Source organism: Pipistrellus kuhlii, unplaced genomic scaffold (assembly GCF_014108245.1).
Source record: "Pipistrellus kuhlii isolate mPipKuh1 unplaced genomic scaffold, mPipKuh1.p scaffold_m20_p_14, whole genome shotgun sequence".
Lineage (NCBI taxonomy): Eukaryota > Metazoa > Chordata > Mammalia > Chiroptera > Vespertilionidae > Pipistrellus > Pipistrellus kuhlii.
The window spans coordinates 8719358-8742883 of record NW_023425449.1 but is presented as its reverse complement, the minus strand read 5'-3'; the positions used below and the strand labels follow the sequence as shown (position 1 = coordinate 8742883).

Genomic DNA, 23526 nt, shown 5'->3' with positions numbered 1-23526 from the left:
AAACTTAAATTTCTCTTTAGTTTTTTTATTTTATTTATTTTGTTTTGTTTTTGGGGGGTGGGGATGGGGGTGGGGGTTCATCATGAATTTCCTGTAATCTTTCTCATCTGTGGAGTCAAAACCTTTGAGTAGAAGATATGAAAGGCCTGACATCTTTTAGCCTACTTTATAAGAAATATTACATACCGAAAATGATTTTCTTAAAGGAGTAGAAAAATAGCGACAGGTAAGCTTTGTTCAGTCTCTGGCTCCTTGCCTCAGTTTCCTGGTGGGTTCTGGGTCAAATCTGAGTCCCGAGGAAGATTGCAGAGCAGAACAGCTGGAAAGGGAGGGCAGGCGCCCCAGGAGTCATTGGGAGGCCCCTGGGTGAGGCCGCTCTCGAAATTCATTCCGGCAGAGAAACCGCCAGAGGAGGAGATTCGATCAGGGGGCAGAGGCAGGGGGAAACACAAGCAGCAAGGCATAAAGCCAACCGCGCTTTCCTTTTCTTAACGTGAGGCACTCAGCGCGAAGCTGTCTCTGCAGGGAAAATGAGGTCGGCACCAGTGAGAGAGAGACCTCAGCCTGCAGCCTGGGGAGGAGATTTCTCTATTTTCTCCAAGTACATTGATCTGAGACAGGATCGCAAGTCATGTCCCTTTTGGAGGCATTGGGGATTCTGGCATTCAGTCCACAATTTGATTTTGTACAGAGTCTGCTTGATAAGGACACCCTATTGTAAGCCAGTTTTTTGGTTTTTTGTTTTTTGGGGGTTTTTTTGCAATTAATATATCTGAGCCCAGTCTCAGTTTGTGCTTTACTTACAATTAATGAGAAAGGTAATCGGGACAGATGTTTACCCCTTGTGTAGACAATTCTGTCGTTTGTCTGTGATCCTTTTTTGTCTCAGCTTGGTATATTGAATTATACCTGCTCTATAAGAGTTTCTGTATCACAGACATTAACCTGATAATGAATATTAATCAAGCAATTTTGTGATTTGAGTCTAAGCTATTTATTTCAGTTTGTCTTTTATCTAACTTTGATAACTACCTTAGTTTGGTACTAAAGACCATTTTTCTGATTCAGTGGGCCTGAATTTCACCATGAATTCACAGAGAAAAAAGCTTTCCCGTTTTTCCCTTGGAAAGAGAGAGAGTTGTCTTTCTTCCAAAAGCAGAGCAGCATGAGTCTGTGCTGTGTTTTCTTCAGTGTGTGCTGTGTAAATGCAAACACACCGGGCCATGGATGTTTGCCTCCAGCCCAAAGACCCTTCGGGCACACCTGGCGTGGACAGAGGCTCAGAGAAGATTTAACCTTCAGTTCCCCATTTTCAATATGATTTTCTTCATCATGTTCTTCAGCAAGGGAGCACAGTATTGTGCAGGGAAAAGGGAGAGACGGTGGTGCATGCCTAGCGATTCGAGCCATTAGGCGCAGTATTCAGCGTCGGTCACTACAGGATGTTTCTGGAGACTGGAGGAGGCCAGGCTGGCCTCTCCCGGGACACATGCCCCATAAGGCAGCAAGAATGCCCCCTGCCATTGTTCTAAGAAAATGGCGGTGCCACTAACGAGTGATGGCAACGCAGGGGCTTGCATTTGCTTTCCTTTCTTAGAATAAAACTGACCATCTTTAGTCTGAGAGGAAGTAGGTTTGAGTGCTCCCAGTGTCATTTTGTTTCAGTAGTTAATAAAAACGATCGTACATCGTTTCAGCACTGACAACCACGTATGTGCTTACACATTATTGGAATATAATCATATCCATAACACACCATGGACGTTTTATGCCTTTTACTTGTAATCCATGTTTTTATAAACGAATTTTTTTTCTGACTTTAAAGTTAAAGTGTTTTTAGTACTGTTACTACTTAAAGTTGACATAGTGACTTCAGTGAACAAAATTGATTATAGTTGCTATTTTCATTATAGCATCCAGATCTCATTGCATTGACCACAATTATGTTTTTGTGTTACAATAAGTTAACATATATCATCTGAATGTACATGTGGGAAATGAAGAGCAAAAAAAAAAGGTTCAGAAAAGTTCATTAAATACTTGAATATAACATTTTTTCTAAGTTGATAATAATAAATTCATATTTAGCTATTTGTAATTATACACTTATATATAAATAGGTCTAGTAAAATGCCTCTAAATCATTCATGATGATCTGGTGAACTCTAGAAAATATGAAATTATATTTGCCACTTAAAATATTTTTCTCACTCTCTGTACATCTGTATTTTAAATTTTATATCTGTTCACATTTGCTGATTATATACCAAATATATGTGGTAAATCTGGCCACAAAATAAGGTAAGACATAGGGAACAATTATTCATTCAACCAATGTTTATTTAGAAAATTTCTTCAGGCACAGAACTTGAAATTGGAAATGAAAATGAAACATCATCATACTTTTAACCCTGAAAGGAAGCAGTCTCTGAGGCTTGGTGGGTGGCTGTGTAAGGGTAGCTACGTATCCAAAAAATGGATCATGATACCTGAACAAACTCATAAGGACACTTGACAAAAGATCTTAAATTTGCAATGAAAGGTAGAAAAAACAAATACTGAAAAGTATAGCATTGTCAAACCCAACAACGTTGGTAGATTTGTCATTAAACTAGATTCTTATTCATTCTTCCAGACATAAGACAAAAGAAAAAAATTTAAGAAACTCAATCTCTATACATTTTAGTTCTAAGGCATTTCTGCTTCAGTTTTGTTGATTGTGATGGGCCTGTTCAGATTTTCTATTTCTTCCTGACTCAGTCATGAGAGTTAACCGTTTGTTTCTTTCAGATTTCCCAATTTGTAGCCATATCATTGTTTTCTATAGTATTTTCTGTGGTGTCAGTAGTTACTTATCCTTTTTCCATTTCTGACTTTATTTATTTGGGTCCTCCCTGTCTCCCCCTACCCTGAGCCCATCTCCCTTGCCAAGGGTAAACATTTTATTTTTGAGGAACTTCATGCTGCACATTTTCAGAGTCACATAAGAAAGCAAAAATGGCCGAAACCAGTTTGGCTCAGTGGATAGAGCATCGGTCTGCGGACTGAAAGGTCCCGGGTTCGATTCCAGTCAAGAGCATGTACCTTGGTTGCGGGCACATCCCCGGTAGGGGGTGTGCAAGAGGCAGCTGGTCGATGTTACTCTCTCATCGACGTTTCTAGCTCTCTATCTCTCTCCCTTTCTCTCTGTAAAAAATCAATAAAATATATATTAAAAAAAAAAAAAAAAAAAAAAAGCAAAAATGGCCGAGACCGGTTTGGCTCAATGGATAGAGCGTCGGCTTGGGGACTGGAGGGTCCCGGGTTCGATTCCAGCCAAGGGCACATACCTTGGTTGCGGGCATGTCCCCAGTAGGGGGTATGCAAGAGGCAGCTGATCGATGACTCTCTCATCGATGTTTCTGACTCTCTATCTCTTTCCCTTCCTCTCTGTACAAAATCAATAAAATATATTTTAAAAAAAAAAAAAAAAAAAGAAAGCAAAAATGTTATCCTCCCCTCATCTAGAAATAAATAAGAAGAGCATAACATTCCTTTTAAAATCACACTTGGAAGTTTAGCACCAGCATCCAAAATGAACTAGAAAAGGGGGGAGGGGGGACACTTACTATATATTTCAGATTTCTTTGGTTGGGGTTCTCTCCAGGTGGTATTAATATTTCTTCTTTCAATTTATATTACCAAGACAGGAAAAATTATAAACCTAGTGGGTTGCTGAAACTGGCGAGGTTGCTCTCCTGTCTTCTATGTAGGCATTCCAGAAAAACCGCTGGAAACATTGGCTGACATTCTCGTTTTGTACTTGTTTTGTGAAGAATAATCAGTTGTAAACATTCCAACGTCCACATCTTGGTTACTGGTTTTCCACTTTGTTGCTTGGATGTTTCTTTGGTGTTGGTAAGGTCGTGTCTGCCTTTTGTTTCATTTTTTGAATGGCCGTTCATTCTTTAGGTCGCCTAGTGATGGTGAAGGTGCCAAGGAACCTGGTGTTACTCAGCACTGCTCTCTGCTCTGTCTTTTTCTTGATGAGCCTTGTTGAAGGTCTATCAGTCTTGTTCATGTTTTCTCAAAGAACCAGCTCTTGGTTTCATTGATCTTTTGTGTTATTTTAGACTTTTTTTCCCCCTCTTTGATCTTAATTATTTCCTTTCTTCTACCCATTTTTGGCTTTGTTGTCCTTTTTGTAGTTCCTTTAAGTGTAAGGTTAGATTGCTTATTTGGGATTTTTCTTGTTTCTTGAGGTAGGACTGGATTGCTATGATTTTTCCTCTTAGGACTGCATTTGCTGTGTCCCATATATTTGGGGTTATTTTTTTTTTTTTTTCATTTTTATTTGTCACAAGGTATTTTTTTTGTGTCTTTTGTTGTTGTTGATTTTATTGTTAACCTACCCATTGTTTAGTAACATTTATTTAGCCTCCTTGTGTTTTTCATTTTTTTCCTTGTAATTGATTTCTAGTTTAATACCATTATGGTTAGAGATGATGCTTAATATGATTTTAGTCTTCTTAAATTTTTTGAGACTTACTCTGTATCCTAATTTGTTTTCTGTCCTGGAAATAGTTCCGTATGCACTTGAAAAAATGTTTATTCTGCTGCTTTGGGGTGAAACTCTGAAAAAAATATCAATTAAATTCATCTGGTTTAGTGTATCATTCAAGGCTGCTGTTTCCTTGTTGGCTTTTTGTCTAGAAGATCTATCCATTAATGTCAACGGGGTGTTAAAGTTTCCTACTATGATTGTATTACTGTCAATTTCTCCTTTTATGTTTATTAATATTTTCTTTATGTATTTAGTTGCTCCTATGTTGGGTGCATAAATGTTTACAAGGGTTAATTCTCTTTTTGAATGATCCCTTTATCATTATGTAATGTTCTTCTTTGTCTCTTATTATAGCCTTTGTTTTAAAGTCTGTTTTGTCTGCTATAGTATTGCTACCACAGCTTTTTTTTTTTTCATTTCCATTTGCATTAAAATATTTTCTTTCATCCCCTTAATTTTAGGATGTGTGTGTCTTTTGAGCTGAAGTATGTCTTTTGAAGACAGTACATATATATATCTGTGTATTTTTCTTATTCATTCAGCTACTTCTTGATTGGAGAATTTAATTCATTTTCATTTAAAGTGATTATTAATAGGTATGTATTTATTGCCATTTTATTGTTCAAAGAGTGAATTTTATGGTACGTGAATTATATCTTTTAGATTGCTCTAAAGAAAGTCTCTGTAAAAAAAGGGGGGATTTATAATCTGTGTTGTTTCCCCAATTATAAATATGAGAATAGTGTTATAAAATGCAAATTATATTTTGTTATGGTTTAGTTTGTTAAGCATCTTTTCTTCTATTCCAATGCTCCTTAGGAACTACCTTTTCCTAAAATATTTACTTATCTCTCTTTTTAAAAAATGTTTACATACATTTTAACATCACCATGGTGCTAAAGATGAATAAAACACATAGTACCTTTTTCTCATGAAAACAATGATTTTTTACAGTCCAAAGTTTATCCTTTGCACATAAATATAAGAGTTTGCCTAAATTGTGAACTCTCTATGTATTGTGTGTTCTCAGTTTATAATTAAGCAAGCTATTCTCATAAAAATTATTGGATTAAATGTTAATTATCATTATTATCTTCTATAAGTGGTAGACTGTGCATGTTATGAGATCACTGAAAGCGAGAGATTTGAGATTTGATCAAGTATGTGGTCTGAAGAGAAGGAACATTTGAAAATAGAATATCTGAAGGCACAGCTATTCGAGTGAGAATCTAAAGATGGAGGATGAGCTAGAGTCAGAAGCGTAGAGGAATGGGTTGGCTCAAATCAGAGGAAAAGCAGGTATTAAAGTAGATCAGTTAGTAGTCAGGGAATTCGAAGGTAGGCTATTACTGCCTAATGGTCTTAATTTTCTCAAACACAAAAGAGACAAGAATATAACAGTTTGGAAGTTGAATTAGAGATTTGTTTTGAAGGTTAGTAACAATCACTGAAGGAAATAAAGTACTGACAAAGGACAAATTAAAGGGCTAATGGATAAATAGTCCTGCAGATCCATCTGAAGTTTGGAGACCAACAATTTCAAGATACACTAATGCATAACAGCAGTGTGATCATTTCTAGCATCACTGAGCCAACCCAGTGTAGAAACTGAGAAGTCAGTTTGTAGCATTTGTTGGGGAGTGAGAGTTTTGATAAATGTGGAGGTTGTTAGAAAAATAGCAGTGGAAAGAAATTGAGGATACTTAGGCAGGTGTCCATTCTAGATAAGAAGGAAGAAAAGCACGGACAGGAATTGATAGACAAGGAGAATATAGAGAAAATCCAAGAATTGGAAAACTATATGATATAGTAACAAAGCCAGTTTGGGATGCTAGAAGTGTAAGAGGTTTTAGTTAGAAGATGGCATTAAAATTTAAGATTTTGTGGTGGAGCTATTCTTTTAGTTGACAAATTCTAAGATAGGAGCATTGGAATAAATAAAGATAAAAATATTAAATCTGAAGGTAGATGAAGACATTTTGGAATTATTAGGCAGCTGGTTAGGTCTTCTTAATGAATATTTAAAGCTCATAGAATTGTGATAAGATTGAGAATTGAAAAGAAGACTAAAGACTTCTAAGGACTTTAGTGAATCCGTCAGTAACCGTGAGGTCATCAGATGAAAGGCGAAAAAAATGAGAGGTATGTATTGACATAGCCAGAGGTCATAAGTTGTAAAGACATTTACACTTTTCAATAAAAAGTAGAACAATCCTATATAATAAAAGGCTAATTTGCAAATGAGCTGAATGGCAGAATGATTGATCGATGCTCACTGACCACCAGGGGGCAGACACTCAATGCAGAAGCTGTCCCCTGGTGATCAGTGTACTCCCATAAAGGGAGCCGGCCTAAGCAATCAGTCAGACATCCCCCTAAGGCTCCCAGACTGCCAGAGGGCATAGGCCAGGCTGAGGGACCCCTGAGTGCATGAATTTCATGCACCAGGCCTCTAGTATTCAATAAAAAGTAGCCAGTAATCAGAAATATTGCAACCTATCAAGAAGAGTAAGTACTCATCACTAGAAAGGACTTTGGGGGGAAACAGTGTGTTCAGGGATGCACCAGGTTTTAGTGGAGACAAGATACAGATTGAGTGTTTTATTGAAGTAAAAGGGTTGGGAATGATGAACAGTAAGGGTGTAGCTTTGTAACAGAGCTTTCACTGTGCTATTGCTGTCACCACATTTTCAGGGTGGTCCTTTCAGCAAACTCATACTATTTCTACTGCAATACCACATCTTACATACATTTTAAAGTATTTATAGAAGGTAATTGGCCTTGTAATGTAGTCATTATTAGCAATTTCTGTTAACTTGTTTTTGTGATGACTCATTATGCTATCCTGTTACTACACAGAAAGTCTAGTTCAGAGATGCCCATACAGGTTCATTGTTACTGGTGAATCACTCTTGTTATGGATAAAATAGCAATTTATGATTACATAGATTTAAAATGTCAATTAGGATTTATTTAGTTTTATAACCCACACATGAGTGAAACCATATGGTTCTTAACTTTTTCTGACTGACTTATCTCACTTAGCATAATACTCTCAAGGTCCATCTATGTTGTCGCAAATGGTAGTATTTCATCTTGCCTTCTGACATACTACCGTGTTTCCCCGAAAATAAGACATCCTCCGAAAATAAGACCTACTAACAGGTTTCCTTCTGAGTAAAATATAAGGCATCCCCCCGAAAATAAGGCCCCCCCTAAGCTAAACATGAGAGATTTGGTCCACTGATTCTGAAAGAAATGGAGTCACAAGAAATCCACCAGGAAATTCAGGAACTGGATTGTTATGATGATGTTCCAGAAGATGATGACATGATTGTCATTGAATAAATGAGTAAATTCTTGATACTGAAGGATTCACAGTTTGTCTGGTTTGTGTGGACAACTACCGTACTACCGTACCATATACAGGTAATACATTTCCTTTATTTTCATTTAACAATAAATTTGTACTGTATTCTTCTTCATGGAAAAATAAGACATCCCCTGAAAATAAGACCTAGCACATCTTTGGGAGCAAAAATTAATATAAGACACTGTCTTATTTTCAGGGAAACGGTAGTATTCCATAGTGTGTATGTGCCACATCTTTAGCCAATCCTCTATCAGACACTTTGGTTTTCTTCATGTCTTAGGCTCCATGAATAATGCTGCAGTGAACACAGGGGTACATATATCTTTGTTTTCGAGTTTTTCAGGTATAATAGATACCCTGATGAGGGGTTTCTGGGTCATATGGTAATTCAAGCCTTAGTGTGTGAAGGGACCGCCATCATCTTTTCCACAGTGGTTGCACAAGTTCATAGTTCACCAGCCGTGAATTAGGATTCTTTTTTTCTCCACAGCCTTTCCTCTTGTTGTTACCTGTCTTGTTGATAATAGCCATTCTAACAGGTGTGAGAGGGTATCTCATGATACTTTGGATTTGCATTTTCCTCCTAGCTAGTGAAGTTAGACATCTGTTCATATATCTGATGGCTGTCTCAATGTCTTCTTAGGAGAGGTTTCTGTTCTAGTCCTCTTCCATTTTTAAATTGGATTGTTTGCCTGTTTGGAGTTGAGTTGTATGATGAGTTCCTTATATATTTTGGTTATTAATCCCTTGTCGGATTATATTATGCAAATATAATTTTCCATTCCATTGATTGTCTTTTTGTTTTGTTGGTGGTTTCCTTTTTAAATTTAATATAATTCCATTTATTTATTTATTTATTTATTTATTTATTTGCTTTTATTTCCCTTATTTTTGGGGTCAAATTCATAATTTTTTTTCTACAACCAAGGTTCATAAGTTTAGTACCTATATTTTCTTCTATGTGCTTTATTGTTTCAGACCTTATATTTAGGTCTTTGATCCATTTAGAATTAATTTCCATTCAAGGAAACAAACTGTAATCTGGTATCATTCTTTTGCATGTGGCTTTTAATTCTCTCAGTATCATTTGTTGAAGAGAGTTTTTTTTCTTCATTATATGTTTTTGGCTCCTTTGTCAAAATTATTTGCTCGTATACCTGTGGTTTTATTTCAGGGCTCTCAATTCTGTTCCGTTGGTCTGTGCATCTGTTTTTCTGCCAACAGCATGCTGTTTTGGTTGTCATAGCTCTGTAGTATAACTTGAAGTCAGGTAGTGTAATACCTCTGACTTCATTCTTTTTTTCTCAGGATTGCTTTGGCTATTTGGTATCTTTTGTAGTTCCATACAAGTCTAGTGATTTTTTATTCTATTTCTTTTTTAAAAATGACATGGGGATTTTGATAGGGATTGCATTAAATATGTATATTGGTTTGGGTGATGCAGCCATTTTAACTGTTGATTCTTCCAGTCCATTAATATGGAATATCTTTCCATTTAATTGTGTATTCTTCTATCTCTTTTTTTTTAAAATATTCATTTATTAAGTTGATTAGGCTGTGTTGAGGAACTGCCATAATGACATTGGTCAACATGAATATAGGTTTCAGGTGTGGGTTTTTATGTTACAAGATCTCTATGCCCTGTGTGCCCAACACCCGAAGTCAAATCACTCTTGTCGCCTTATATTAGGACAAATTGTTAATTTTTCTTCTAGATCTCTCTCACTATTGTGAGCTTCATACAGCATTTTTACATATAAAAATAATGATTATCATTCAGAGTTTAATGACTTACTCTGGAGTGATTATAAAGGTATTGGGTTTATAATTATCTTTTCATTGAATACTCCTTTGTATTTATATATTTCACAAGTTTAAGAACATGAAAAAAGGATTGAAGGGAGAGTAGTGCCATGAACTGTCATCTCAGAATGGAACCAAGTTATATTTAATGCACATATACATATAACCACTGTGTTAAGATATATTAATATATACACTTATGGTAATTCTTCTTTAATAGGTGCAGTTCTCTATGTTTCTCATAGTGCTTTTATGCCCCAATGCTGGAGTGCTGATACCAAATTCTGTATATTTTTCCACAGAAAAATAATTCCCACTATCCAATTTTATTGAGAGTCACTACAAGGAATTTAAGCAATTCAATGATTTTTTAAAAATTACTATTCACAGTCTACCACAGTGTAGTGTACAATAATGAAATATTAGCATAAAAATAAAATTAAGACAATAAAGGAAAATGTTATTTTATGATTCATTTTACCTATTTTCTGTTCTGCAGTATTGTAAATCTAGTTTGTTAAAGATATGAATATGTACTTAGCAATTAAATTGTTCTGATACTATAGTTTCAAATTTATATCAAATTTGACTTCTAGAAAGTAATTTTCATGTTTTCCAAGTGGGTGTAAAATATTATTGCTGTCATTTTTAAATTATTATTTACCTTTAAGAAAACAACAACACATACCTAGGAGAAATTCTATATTAGCATTTTAAAAAGTATCTATTCCCACATATTCCCTTGATCTCTAGTACATTTATATAAGCATTTCACTTCCTAGATGCAATTTATTGAGGTTATGCAATTTGATATTAAGTCAATACATCATATATCTTGCAGTGAAAGGTTGCAAATATCTTCAAAATAGTGAAAATTTACCTCTTTAGCACAAATTTAAAACATTGTAAGTTTCTAACAATGCTATGGGAACAACAACAAAATGTAAGTTAAATAGTGGAGAAAAGAACAAAAAGATGCTGATGGGGTTAGTTAATTATTTTGTTTAAGAAATATATAAATTGTGCTATAAAGCATTTTATTAGTCTTTTAAATAAAATAAAATCTAGTCATTGTGAGCATTTAAACCCCTTAGAGTCCTGTTCATAAATTTAAATAGCTAATGTTCCTGCTAACCATAGTAAGATCTAGAACTAAATTATTATTTTGAAAAACCTGACAATTCCCTTTTTTCTGAATTGATGGAATAGACATCTACACCTTAATCATCAGAGTTGTGTTAGAGAATGATAGAATAAAAACTCAATATTCCTTAATAAACTAAAAATCTTTAATTGTTCCTTCTAATTGTATAGAAACAATTGCTTTTTTTTCAGTTTTGATATTTTTAATCATTTAGAATTTTCATTTACATAAATTTATAAAAAAGCCTTTCAGCCCTGATGCTTTTAAGCCTGAATTAAGGATTGCAAATTTTTAAACATCATTAACTATGAGAACACCTGTGAGTCAATATTTCTTTATGAATTAAAAATAATTAGATGCATTTTCTCAGCGTGTTGCTACATAATAGCTTACAATAGTTTTTCTGCAATGGCAAAAGTGAATGCTTTTAATTTGCATTCAATTTATTATAAATCCTAAAAGATAATAATGGTGTTTAAGTTCTTAGACTTTTAGCAAAATAAATTGTGTAGGCATAACAGCTACCCCTCATTTCCTTTTATTTCAGTAACTAGAGTCCCGGTGCATGAAAATTCATGCCGTGGAGGGGAGATCCCTCAGCCCATCCTGCCCCCTCTCACAGTCTGGGAGCCCTCAGGGCCAGGAGGCAGCCTGGCATCAGGGGAAGGTGACGCCCCCATCACACCTCTTCTGGCAGTCAATTAGCATATTCCCTCCTATTGGCTGTGGGCACTGCCATCTTTGCAATATATTGAGGATCAATTAACATATTTCCACTTTGTTAGGATAATTGTCTATTGAAGGAGATGGAGTTTCTTTAGTGCTTGATGTCTACTGAATCATGTGGTTCCAGTATTTGCATATTTATAATGAAAATTACATACAAAAAAATGCTTTTAGATGGTTGAGTAAAGAGGCTAGGATTTTTAACTTTACTAGAGTAAAGTCTTTAATCATTCTTCCTAACTATATAATGTAAATACCAACCTATTAGACAGAATATTATATTGTAAAAATATTCTTGTTAATGAATAGAGAGAGAGAGAGAGAGAGAGAGAGAGAGAGAGAGAGAGAGAGAGAGAGAGAGAGAGAGGTGTCTGTGTTAGAAACTAATTAAACTCTGGATCTTTGCCTCATTTACCTCAGGTAATAAGCAAAATAATAGGATGCTATATGGAATTGTCTAAAATACTCTATAGTCCTTAACAGATCTAAAAAGAAGAGCTGAGGTGGATTTTAAGTATGTAGGAGTGGAACTAATTATAGAAATGTTAAATAAGTATAAATATATAATGTGGCCCATCTGGTAAACTGTTTCGTATATTTTATGACTATTTGGATTAAGGGGACCTTAAATTAAGCTTTATTGGGAATTTCTAGAAAATTTAGTTGGTTCTAAAAAAATAGTTTTAATAAAGCAGCTCTTTAAAATTCAAAATTAGCCTGGCTATTGTTGCTCAGTGATTGAGCATCAACCATGAACAAAGAGGTCACTGTTCGATTCCCAGTCAGGGCACATACTTCGGTTTTGGGCTTGATCCCCAGTTGGGGTTGTGCAGAAAACAGCTGATGGATGATTCTCTCTCATCATTGATGTTTCTATCTCTCTTTTCCTCTTCTTTCCTCTCTCTGAAATCCATTTTTTTAGATAAAAATTAAATACTGTTGTTGATTAGTTCAGTGTTTACATGATACACAGTGAACTAGAATGAATTTTATACTTTCAGTTAGTAGTTTTGGAATTTTGGAGATACTATTTAATTTGCCATTTTGTTTTTAACTCCGATCAAGTGTTTAAATCCTAACAAGCATGGCATTTATTGTATTATCATTATTTGTAAATATTGATAAGACTTAAAAATCACCTTCCTTTTTCTATCTGTCTAACTTAAGTATAAATAGTAGTTCTAATTTACTTTTTGTATTTATTGTTTAAATCATAAAAAGCTTTTCTTATCTTACTTTAAGTATAATGAAACATTGTGTAAATTTAGAAAAATTCTAAATACAAAGTAGAGCAAAGTAAATTCATAGTTATCAGTACACAAAATACAGTTTATTCTTGTATTATTTGCTATTGTATTATTTTTCATTTGAACAACTGTAAAGCTACTTTTGCCCCACACTGTATAGTAAATTACATCAATATATTTTGGAAATCTGTTCATGCTTTATCTTTTTTCTGATCTAGCAACTTAGATTTATTTGTACCAGTTTAATTCATCTTTCCAAAATTCATCACATTCTACCTATTAATATTTAAATTATATAATTATATATGAGCACACTGTGTGTGTATTGGCATATACTCTGTGTTTCATGGATATCTTATAATCTAATGTGTTCAAGCAGGCTTAAGGCTTTGGATAGTAATGGAACTTTAAAATTTCTATGGAAATATTTTGAAATAATTTTTGTTTAATAATTTTCAGAGAATATAATTATGAGCAATATAATCTGCATTCTCTATTGATTGGTTATGTGGACTATTTTCTTGTGCTTTAATCAACAAAACAATATCTTAACTATTTGGGAAATTTTTTCTTTTCCTTTCTTGTACTGAATTCGGAGATGTCTGCACAGCCTTATCAAATTTCAGGTTACCTCCAGACTGCCCAATATCTGTATACATTTACATATTTAAATGTATAATTTAAGGGAATTCTTACACCATTGAATACCTTTGGGAATAAATACTTTCAAATTTGGGGGGGGATACCCTGAAGAGGGGTTGGTGGGTCAGATGGTAACTCTATTCTTAATTTTTTTAAGAGCCTCCATACTCTTCTCCATAGCGGCTGTACCCGTTTACATTCCCACCAGCAGTGAGTGAGAGGTGCTGGACTAGAGAGGGAACAAAAAGGGGGAAAATCCAAGACTTGCAAAGAATCGATTAGTAGGGTTTGGTGATTTGTTGAATTACTTTATCCATTCAAGTAAATATTTAACGAGTGCTTGTTAAGGACAAGACCCTATTCTATATGCTTGGGATGTAGGATGGAACTAGCAGACAAGGTTCCTGCAAATATGGAACTTAAAAATTGATGGAGGAGACCGATAGTAAAATATATTGGGTGTGGGATGTTGCGAGTAGAAAAGGCAAGGAAACGGAAACAATGGCTTTCCTGCCCACAGAGCAGAATGAGGATTTGAATCCGGGAAGCAAGTGGAGATTTAAGAAGGCAGAGTTTTGTGTGGTGGCTGCAATGAGCAGGGGTTAAGGGAATAGATGATGAGGTTAGTCCTGATAGTCTCAAAGCTGGTCATGGAGGTGAGACTGTTTGCTGGAGGCGGGGTTCCTGTCAGAGCACTAAGAGTAGGGCCACTGTCGTCAGGTACTTGTGATGGTGATCTCACACAAGCAGTTGAGGCTCAGGGGCAGGAAGAGGTGGAACACGTCAGTGTTTCCACGTTTGGTCACTATGACGGTTGAAAGACAAGCTGGGAAGTTGAAAGTGTTACGAATTTTAAGCAGATGAAGAATAAAAGATGTTTGAATTTTTTAAAAGTAAGGCAGGGACTTGGCATGAAGGTCACTGTAAAGTGACTATGCATATTTCTAGGTCGATACACCCTTGTAGTCTATTGAAAGGAAATAAGAACAAATCCATATTATTGTTATTGAAATCAATATTCACTTCATGTTTAACTTCAGTTTTTAAAACTATTTAATAAAAGCAAGGCATTCATTGAAGTGTGAATCTAGATAAAGTTTCTTGTACTGCTAAATAAATAGAGGAAAGAATGGGTCCCTTACCACATGACACTATATCTTGGTATCTGAATTTTCAGTTTGCTAAGGTCATTGCGTTATTGCCATGATATTTTTGTATAATGGTAATCTTTCAAAAATGTCTGATAAATTATTGTGCAGTGGAGTAACATGTTCAAGCAAAGAAAATGTTGAATTTCAATGTGGGGGTGTCTAGATTTTTGCCACCTGAAAGAAAACAGAAGTGGCCTGCACATATGCTATGAGAAGTCTGTTTGAGACACGATATTTACAAATTGCTTACTCTCGTTCTCCGTTCATCTTTATTATTTCATTATGAAGAACAGGTTCATTTGAAAATGAAAATAATGTTAGTTTCATAAAGTGGCTAATGGTAATGGAAGTCATAATAGCCTTGAATATCATTGCTGTTAGTTTTCAACACAAACTTGAGAAAATATTACTGTAATGTTTCATGTGAACACACTGGCTACAGTGTGTCCAGGTTAAGGCACCATTCCTTTTTGATGGCCTCTTCATTGGCTGTCATTCTGTCTCTAACCTCACAGAGCATTTTCATCCAGTCTTCTTATAAGTGCGAAAGCAATAATACAGCACTTAACCTAGCATTCTTTCCAGGCAGAAAGGGGCTTACATTATAGGAAAGTGTAAGTTTGGGAGTGTTTTCAGGAGGGTGATCTGTAACATACAGAGAACTTCCCAATGAACTCAGAGTGAGTTTATTTGCCCGGATTGTGTATGGCATATCATTTAGTGCCAAAAGTGTATAGCTGTTTTTTGTGTTTTGTTTTGTTTTGTTTTGTTTTTTTACTGTATAGCTGTTTTATTCAGCACTTACTACAGTATCTGTAGATAATAAATGTCTGTTTAACTTACTTATTAGATTAATAATGTATATGCATTATTAATTATTAATCATCTGTGTAACAAGATCATCTCAAAAAAACATTTTCATTGAAATACAACTTTTCAAGTTTGAAATGATCAACTGTATCTTAATTATTCACTTATGTCTGAAGTCTGAAGGACCATTTTGTTGAGGCCACTGACTTCTCTGCTTATGTCAAGTAGCTGCTTCGAATAAATCTAGCAAGTTTAAGTGTTTATTTTTACGAAAGCCTCAAAGTCCCATGTAATTGTAAACATACATAATAATAAGAGCTAACATTTAGCATGTGCTAAATGTTATATTTACATGTTTCTTTTTTTTTTTTCCATTTATTCCTCACCACAACCTTGGGAAAGTTATGATTTTGTTAGATTAATTAACTCATTGATTCAATGAGTACTGTACCCTTACCATGTGGCAGGCATTATTTTAAAACCTGGGATTTCACAGTGAACAAAAGAAGCCATGTTCTTGCCCCATGAAGCTTACATTCAAATGGAAAGGTACATAATAAACATATGAGAACACGAATGCTCAGAAACAGGTAAAGCAGTATTATCAAGGTCATGAACTCTCAAATGACAGAAATAGGATAGAAACCCATGTCTGACTTGCTTAGAACCTGAATTTAGGTTTTACCTCTAGGTAAATTGTCATATTTTTTTGCTTATATACCAAAGAATCAAGTATAACACTTTTTCTGTGAGAGACTGTGTCCTAAGCCTAAGAGAATTTGAAAACTAGAAGCATTATATAGGAGCCACCCGCCCCCCAGCCTCCTTATCCACAGTTTCACTGTCACTGTTTGTTCCCTGGAGTCTGAAAATATCAAATGGAAAATTCCAGAAATAAACCAATTCATATGTCTTAAGCTCTGTGCCATTGTGAGTAGCATGAGGAAGCTTTGTGTCTTCCTGCTCTGTCCTGCCCAGAACAGGAGCCAGCAAACCCACACTGTGTATTGCTACCTGCCCTTCTATCACTCGCTTATAGCCATCGCCTTAATCCCTTTCTCCGTGTCAGGAACATATTTTTTTTGTCCATAAATCTTTATTTACAACAGCATTTTCAAAGGTACATTCTATTTTATTGATGAACATAACTTATTCAAGACACCCTTTATAGTTGAATGCTTATGGGGTTTTCCCTTGTGTGTTTATTTTACTATCGTAATCAGTTCTCCATAAATCTCATTCTTGCTAACTCTGAACACATTGCGAAGATTTTCCTTAGGATCAATACCTAAAATAGAATCGGTAGGTTAAAAAGTCGGCTTATTTTTTTTAAGGTTTTTTTTTTTTTTTTTAATACATTTGCCAAATAGCCCCTCGGAAACCTGTCAATGGACCACCAGCAACATTGGAAATGTATTCTGTTACTGGACCCTTTCAAATGCTGTCTTTTAAAGTAATGGGTGATGTCATGGGTCTTTGCTTTAATAAGCACAGTGCGCATTCCAAATGACACCCGTGTTTGCAGAGTCTTGGGGTGTTATAGAAGTATCCTATAAGTCAAGAGCCCGGGAACTTTAAGATGTGGGGTTGATGGCTTGTTTGCGTTAGGTTTCGGTGACATCCCCTGAGGACAGTAAAATAAGCCCATAGTGATGCCCTCAGATCAGTCTCCCTCCCTCAGAACAGCATTCCAGCACAGCTGTTTATAACCTCATCCCTGGCGATCTCAAAGTCCCAAGGAGAGGAAAAGTAGAGCCATCTGAACAAAACTTCTAACAACCCTTTCTTGTAGCTACTAAAGCATTATCCAAATTGCTAGGTTAAAGAGAGGTATACTTCCTTAAAACCAAATGGTAATTAAAAGATCATCCTACACGCTGATTTATCATTCCCATTTAGTATTTTATTGTATCCGTTTGGTTTTGGCCAAGTTTTTTGTGCCCTTTATATCGAACCATGAAAATTAAAATGCAAAAATGACATGGTCCAGTAAGCCATATGTTGTGAGTATATCCTTGACTTCCCTGATAGATAAGTAGGTGGGTTTCTAGAAATGTATGTTTGGGGTACAAGTTCTTACATAACAGGAACTCTAGGTTACTGTGACTATGGGCCCATGTTATTGTTTTCAAGGCCTTTGCTCAACCAAAAACTTAGCTTTTTCTATGCCATGAGGGCAGAGTACTAGGAAAATCTTACGTTGCATTCTGTGTATTTCCTCAGAGTCCCTGGAACAGGAGATACCTAGAGTAGCAAAGCATTCACTAGTTAAAGGGGACCTTACAGATATTCCAGTTCATGATGCTTAATAGATGCTTAGTGGAGGAGGGTGGTGATGATGGCGATATTGAGAAAGAAGAAGAGAATAGTTTTGGGAACTCATATGTCTGGCATCCTGCTTAGTGCTTACTTGGGTTTTCTTACTTGTTAAGCAAGGGAACCAAACTCCATAAAGGGAAACAACACTCCCAAGATCAGTCTCTAACGCCAAAGTACAAACCAGAATCCAGGACTCCTAGTGTAGTTTGCTTGCCCTTATATAATGCTGGCTGCATGAAAACAGTTTTAGACATTTTCATCTCAAAACATTTCACTTTAAGTTTATAGTTGCAAATACTATTTCTATCGATGCTGATATGTATTTATATAATACATGTTTAACCTTATTTTATCTGTTGCCCATATCCCCAATGATAATTACCATAATTTCCATTTATTGAATGTTTACTTCAGACATATTATCTCTATTATTGAAAATAAGGAAGGAAAATTCTAATTTTATAAATTAGAGGAAGTGGAGGCTCAGAGTAGAGCAGTTAACTCAAAAAAAAAAAATCGAAGCTGAGATTCAAGCCCATGTCTATATGCCTCTAAAATGTTTTGTTTTTGTTGCTTATTAAAGAATAGCAAAATCAAACAAGCTTGGAAAGGATCGATTTGGGTTTTATAGAAGCATATATACTGTTCTCTTCGCTTGCTTCTCTCTCTTTCTCTTTATGCCTCATTTCTTGTTGAAACTAATGTGATGGTTAAAATTATACACTTTACTGTATTTTTTTAAATTTCGTATTGAGCCTTTTTCCTCTTAAATCTTTGGAGAAAATGTATATACATTAATAAAATTGACAAGCTGCTTTTAGCAGACTTTAGGATAGAGAAAACCATTTTCTTCACTAACACCAAGAAATTGAATAGAGATTAGAGCTCACCTCAGTGGGTCAGTTTCTTTATTTTCATGCTTTAAATGATGTATACGTTTACTTCTCATGTTTTCTATTTTTAATTTTGTTTCTATAATTAGGTGTTATATGCTCCGATTGATCAGAATCAAAGTAAACTTTCTCATACTTAGCCAAAAACGGGTGATACATAAATGAGTCTTCCTATTTCTGCCAATCGGGCTGCTTCCTTCACATTCTCCCAGGTTTATGGGGCTACATGGAAAGCCTGCTCCCACATTCTTTACCTCCTGCCTCCACCGCCTGCCCAGGCAGCTATCAGGAGAGAACCCAGGACCTCTCTCTGGTCACTTCCATCCAGGCCCGCAGATCAGCAGTCAGCTCACCGCCGCCTCCTGCACTCACTGATTGCTTTCTGACCACCGGCTAGAAAAAGGATGATGATGTTTCTTTGCCAAATGAATACAAGAGGACAATCTTTTTTTAAAAAAAAATATAGACTTATGCCAATAAATATGAAACTCTATGAAGTGGCATAAATGATTTTTAACTCAAAGCTAATGAAAACATCGATCCCTGTTAGAAAATTTCGCTACTGCTAGATCAACTTCATTAGGTTTTTCATAAAAGTAAAAAGAAAAAAAAACTTGTTTGAAAGGGCCACTCTTAGCAATGGGTGCTGTGATTTTGCCATTTTTGGTGAAATTTTCCCTCTCCAATCGCATTTCTTTTTGAAGGCAGCAGTGAGTCAGCAGGAGGGCAGTGCTGTGGAAACACCCTCAAGGCCTATCTCCACGTGCAGGACAGCCCACCGATTTCCCATGAATTTTTTTTTTTCTTTAAATACATTTTATTGATTTTTTTACAGAGAGGAAGGGAGAGATAGATAGAGAGCTAGAAACATCGATGAGAGAGAAACATCGACCAGCTGCTTCCTGCACACCCCCCACTGGGGATGTGCCCACAACCAAGGTACATGCCCTTGACCGGAATCGAACTTGGGACCTTTCAGTCCGCAGGCCAACGCTCTATCCACTGAGCCAAACCGGCTTCGGCTTCCCATGAATTTTTTTCTTCCTCCGGCCATGCAAACCGGCGTCTTCTTTGACACCAGGCATGAAATGATGAGTCCGTTTTCCATATTCATGTTCCGGTTCGACCCTGAATAGGAAGGCCCATTCATGACCTTATTGTGACCATCTGACATAGTGTCATAGGCCCCATAAACTAGGATAGCATTGCATTCGGTCTCAGACGTTTCCTCTAAACTGCCTTTTCTGTCTTTTCCCTTTTCCTCCGGTCCTCACCCTTACCGACCCACCCCCCCACCGGCCTGCAGTGTCTTTACGTCCAAAATGCAGAGCCGCCAGGCGGGCGCGGCGGGGAAGAACATGACCAAGAGCACCAGCATCAGCGGCGACCTCTGCTCGCTGGAGAGGGGCGCGGGCAGCGCGCCCCCACAAGCCCTGGGCCCCCACAAGCGCCGCTCCAGCATCGGGGCCAAAATGGTAGCTATTGTGGGTCTCTCCCGGAAGAGCCGCAGCGCCTCCCAGCTCAGCCAGACCGGTAGGCCTCTTTCCGTTACTTTGGATTCAGCTCTGAGCGGTCGTGACCATTGCACATGCTTTTTCTCTCGCTCATGATGTTACCGCGGTGACAGGTGCGCACCAGGGCCTGTTGCAGGGGGAAAGGGGCACATGGAACCATGACTTTGGTTTGCAGGGATGAACCTGCTTCAATGCTTGACTGTCTTTCTTCCTCAGGGGGAGGGGGAGGGGGGGCTGAGCCGTGGTCCCCCTGATGGCCGGCCGCTGGTCCTTCGTGAAGATGCTCTGGCCTGGACGCTGTTTGCTTCCCTGTAGCTCTCTCCAGCTGGAGCCAGCCCGGGTCATTGTCAGTCCCAGCAAGATCCAGTGGTGAAGATGACCATGCCTCGTGTTCTGCGCGGATAACCTGTTTTTATTGCTGACAGCCTCGCTTCTTTTTCAGTTTGTAAGCAGCCTTGACCGGTGTTACCCGTGTCCTCCCTGCAGTCTTATTTCCCCGCTAACGCTTCCAGCACCAGCCTTCTCCGGCAGCAGCAGCAGGGCTGGAGGGATTTCCTGCTGACAGTGAAGAGACTCAATGCTTTGCTAGTTTAACATCCAGTCACCAAGCCACACCTCCCAAAGTAAATTAGCCGCAGTTGCTCCTCCGCTGGAAAGCCTCTGTTAGCAATTAAGACATCCGCGAGTCGAAGCAATGTCTTTTTTTTTTTTTTTTTCAAATGGGTGTTGATAATTAAACATGAACTCCCTGGTATCATGGAAATAATAGTGTATCTTCTACTTCACTAACAAACAAAGGCATGAAATGGGGTGTTTCTTTTACAGCAAATAAGTTATAGGCAAGCGGGTGAAGTCTCATTTATGTTTGAATACTAGGGGGTTCTTATACGCAAAAGTCAAGATGAAAGTGTGCAACACAGAAAAAAATGGAAAGGTGCATGATTCCCTGGACCCGGCTGATCTTGATTTTACAAACTATAATGGCGATTTTGGAATTTGAGCCTTATGGAATGATATTATATTGAAATAGTTATTGGATGGTATTCCTTATAACCTGGTTGTCACTCACTATAGTTAATAGGATTGTTACAAGAATTTTTCATTCTGCGTTTCAAAATGTCATTTTGCAATTTAATATAGAAATAGAAATTTGATTTATGAGCACAAAGATCATATTTAAATGATTTTTAATTGCTAATATTTATAAATAATTAACTGTTTTAACTGTGTTGTACTAATATGATAAATGTTAGCCTTTGACATTTTTAATATATTTCTCTGGTAGAACTTAATTTATTGCACTTTTCTCTTTACAATTTATAAACACCTATAAGTCAAAAACTGCTCTAAAAATAAGGTTTATTAATTTAAAAAAATTACAAACCTAAAACAGACAATAATAAGACTACAGGAGAATATGTGGTATTTAAATAATTGATTCCATAATGAGTTTAATTGTAGGACATTCAGAAGAAGCCTTTAAACTTTATTAAAATAAATGCTTTAAGGTTTTTGAACATCGGCATATACACAGAAATGCAATTTTAAGGTAAAGGCTTGTTTTCGTTGTTGTTGTTAATACCTGAGAATATTTTTTTCATTGATCTTTTTTTTTTTTTTTTTTTTTTTTAAGAGAGAGAGGTGGAAGGAAGAGAGACAGACAGAGAGAAACATCAACGGGAGAGAGACACATCAACTGGTTGCCTCCTGAATGTACCCCAACCACAGTCCAGGGAACAAGCCTGCGACTGAGCTGTGCGCCCTCGACTGGGAACCGAACCTGAGACCCTTTGGTGCAAGGGCAATGCTCCACATGTGTCAAACACAAGGCCCGCAGGCCAAATCCGTCCCTCCAGGCCTTGCAATGTGGCCCGCACCGCGCTGTCATCACTGCACTCCGCTGCGTTTCCATCACAATGACAGTTTATGCCTGTTCAGTAAACCATTCGGCCCGCGATTTAGGCTGGATTTTAGATTTTGGCCCCTTCTCTGATTGAGTTCGACACCCTACTTAGACACACCGGCTAGGAGGGGCAAGGCCATTGTTAATGAAATCTCCATACACTCTGAATAGGCATATGGAGCTACTACTTGCTTTTTATTCAGTTGGATCCTGTTCCAGTTACCTACTGGGAAGACTTCCAAAGAGACGGTGGCAGGTATTTGCTGGAAAGATAATAAAGCCCGAGCGGAACGGTGTAAAACTCGACCAGGAGTAACAACCGTCCATTTCTCCAACATGTGGAAAAGCAGGAGTGTTGGCTCACTGCCCCTTTGAGCTCTGAAAGCTATTTGGTCTCAAAGACTTTGTGGGGGGGGGGAGGGGTTGTTTTTGTTTTTTTAATATATTTTATTGATTTTTTTTACAGAGAGGAGGAGAGAGGGATAGAGAGCTAGGAACGTCGATGAGAGAGAAACATCGGCCAGCTGCCTCTTGCACACTCCCTACCGGGGATGTGCCCGCAACCAATGTACATGCCCCTGGGACCTTTCAGTCCACAGACCGACACTCTATCCACTGAGCCAAACCGGTTTCGGCTGGTCTCAAAGATTTTGTAGCATGAGAAGCACTAAGGCAGAATTCACCTTTCCTCTCTGATGCTGCTCTAAGTGGACAAATTCTTCTAACATTTTCCTGTTGGGTGAAGTTGTGTGTTCTCTAACTGACTCTCTTACTCACTACCTTATTCGGTGTGTTTGACAACGTAACATTACAGTTACTCGGTAAATATGTATTGGGTTTCTACTCCGTGGCTGGCCCCAGGGTGCATATTAACGGGGGTCCCTCCTCGTTTGCTGTGAATGTGCAGTGGGAAGGAGTGACAGGGCTGAACAAATGAAATAATAATTAGTTGCAATTACAAAGCTTGCCTTGATGGAAAAGTACCATGTGACTTGAAAGCATAGCATAGGAGATGCCAGCCTGGTCTGGCTCATTTGTTCACCCACCCTTGCTCTCGTTGGATACTTTGCTCCCAAGAGGGTTGTAACCAGTGTTGAGTGGTATAAAACATTGCACTTTCTTTGTGTTCGGTTGTTTGACAATCTCTATATTTATTCATACAGTCCACAAATAGTTACCCTGTGTTGTCATTGTGTGTGTGAGTGTGAGTGTGAGTGTGTGTGTGTGTGTGTGTGTGTGTGTGTGTGTGTTTCTGTTAAAAAACAACTGAAAGTCAAATGATCAGTTGAAACGGCATTTACATTCAACTGTATAGGACCTTTATTTTGTATACGAGGTATATACTATGAGGGAGAGTGGGAATAGATTGTAGTTTAACCTAGATGTAAGCTTGACGTTGAAATAGCGGGAAAGTGGGTCTCGGATACTTTTCTTAGGCTTAAAAGTTCAGCACTGACA

At 37.1% G+C, this 23526-nt stretch overlaps 1 protein-coding gene across 7 annotated transcripts in view; it reads left to right on the top strand.

Moving 5' to 3' along the window:
* Positions 1-23526, top strand: part of RIMS2 (regulating synaptic membrane exocytosis 2) — a 213156-nt gene that overhangs the window by 142870 nt on the left and 46760 nt on the right. For all 7 annotated transcript variants that reach the window (XM_036436629.2, XM_036436632.2, XM_036436631.2 and 4 more), the window contains one exon: positions 19958-20184. In XM_036436629.2, the coding sequence (XP_036292522.1) occupies positions 19958-20184 (227 nt within the window). The remainder of the gene's footprint in view (positions 1-19957; positions 20185-23526) is intronic.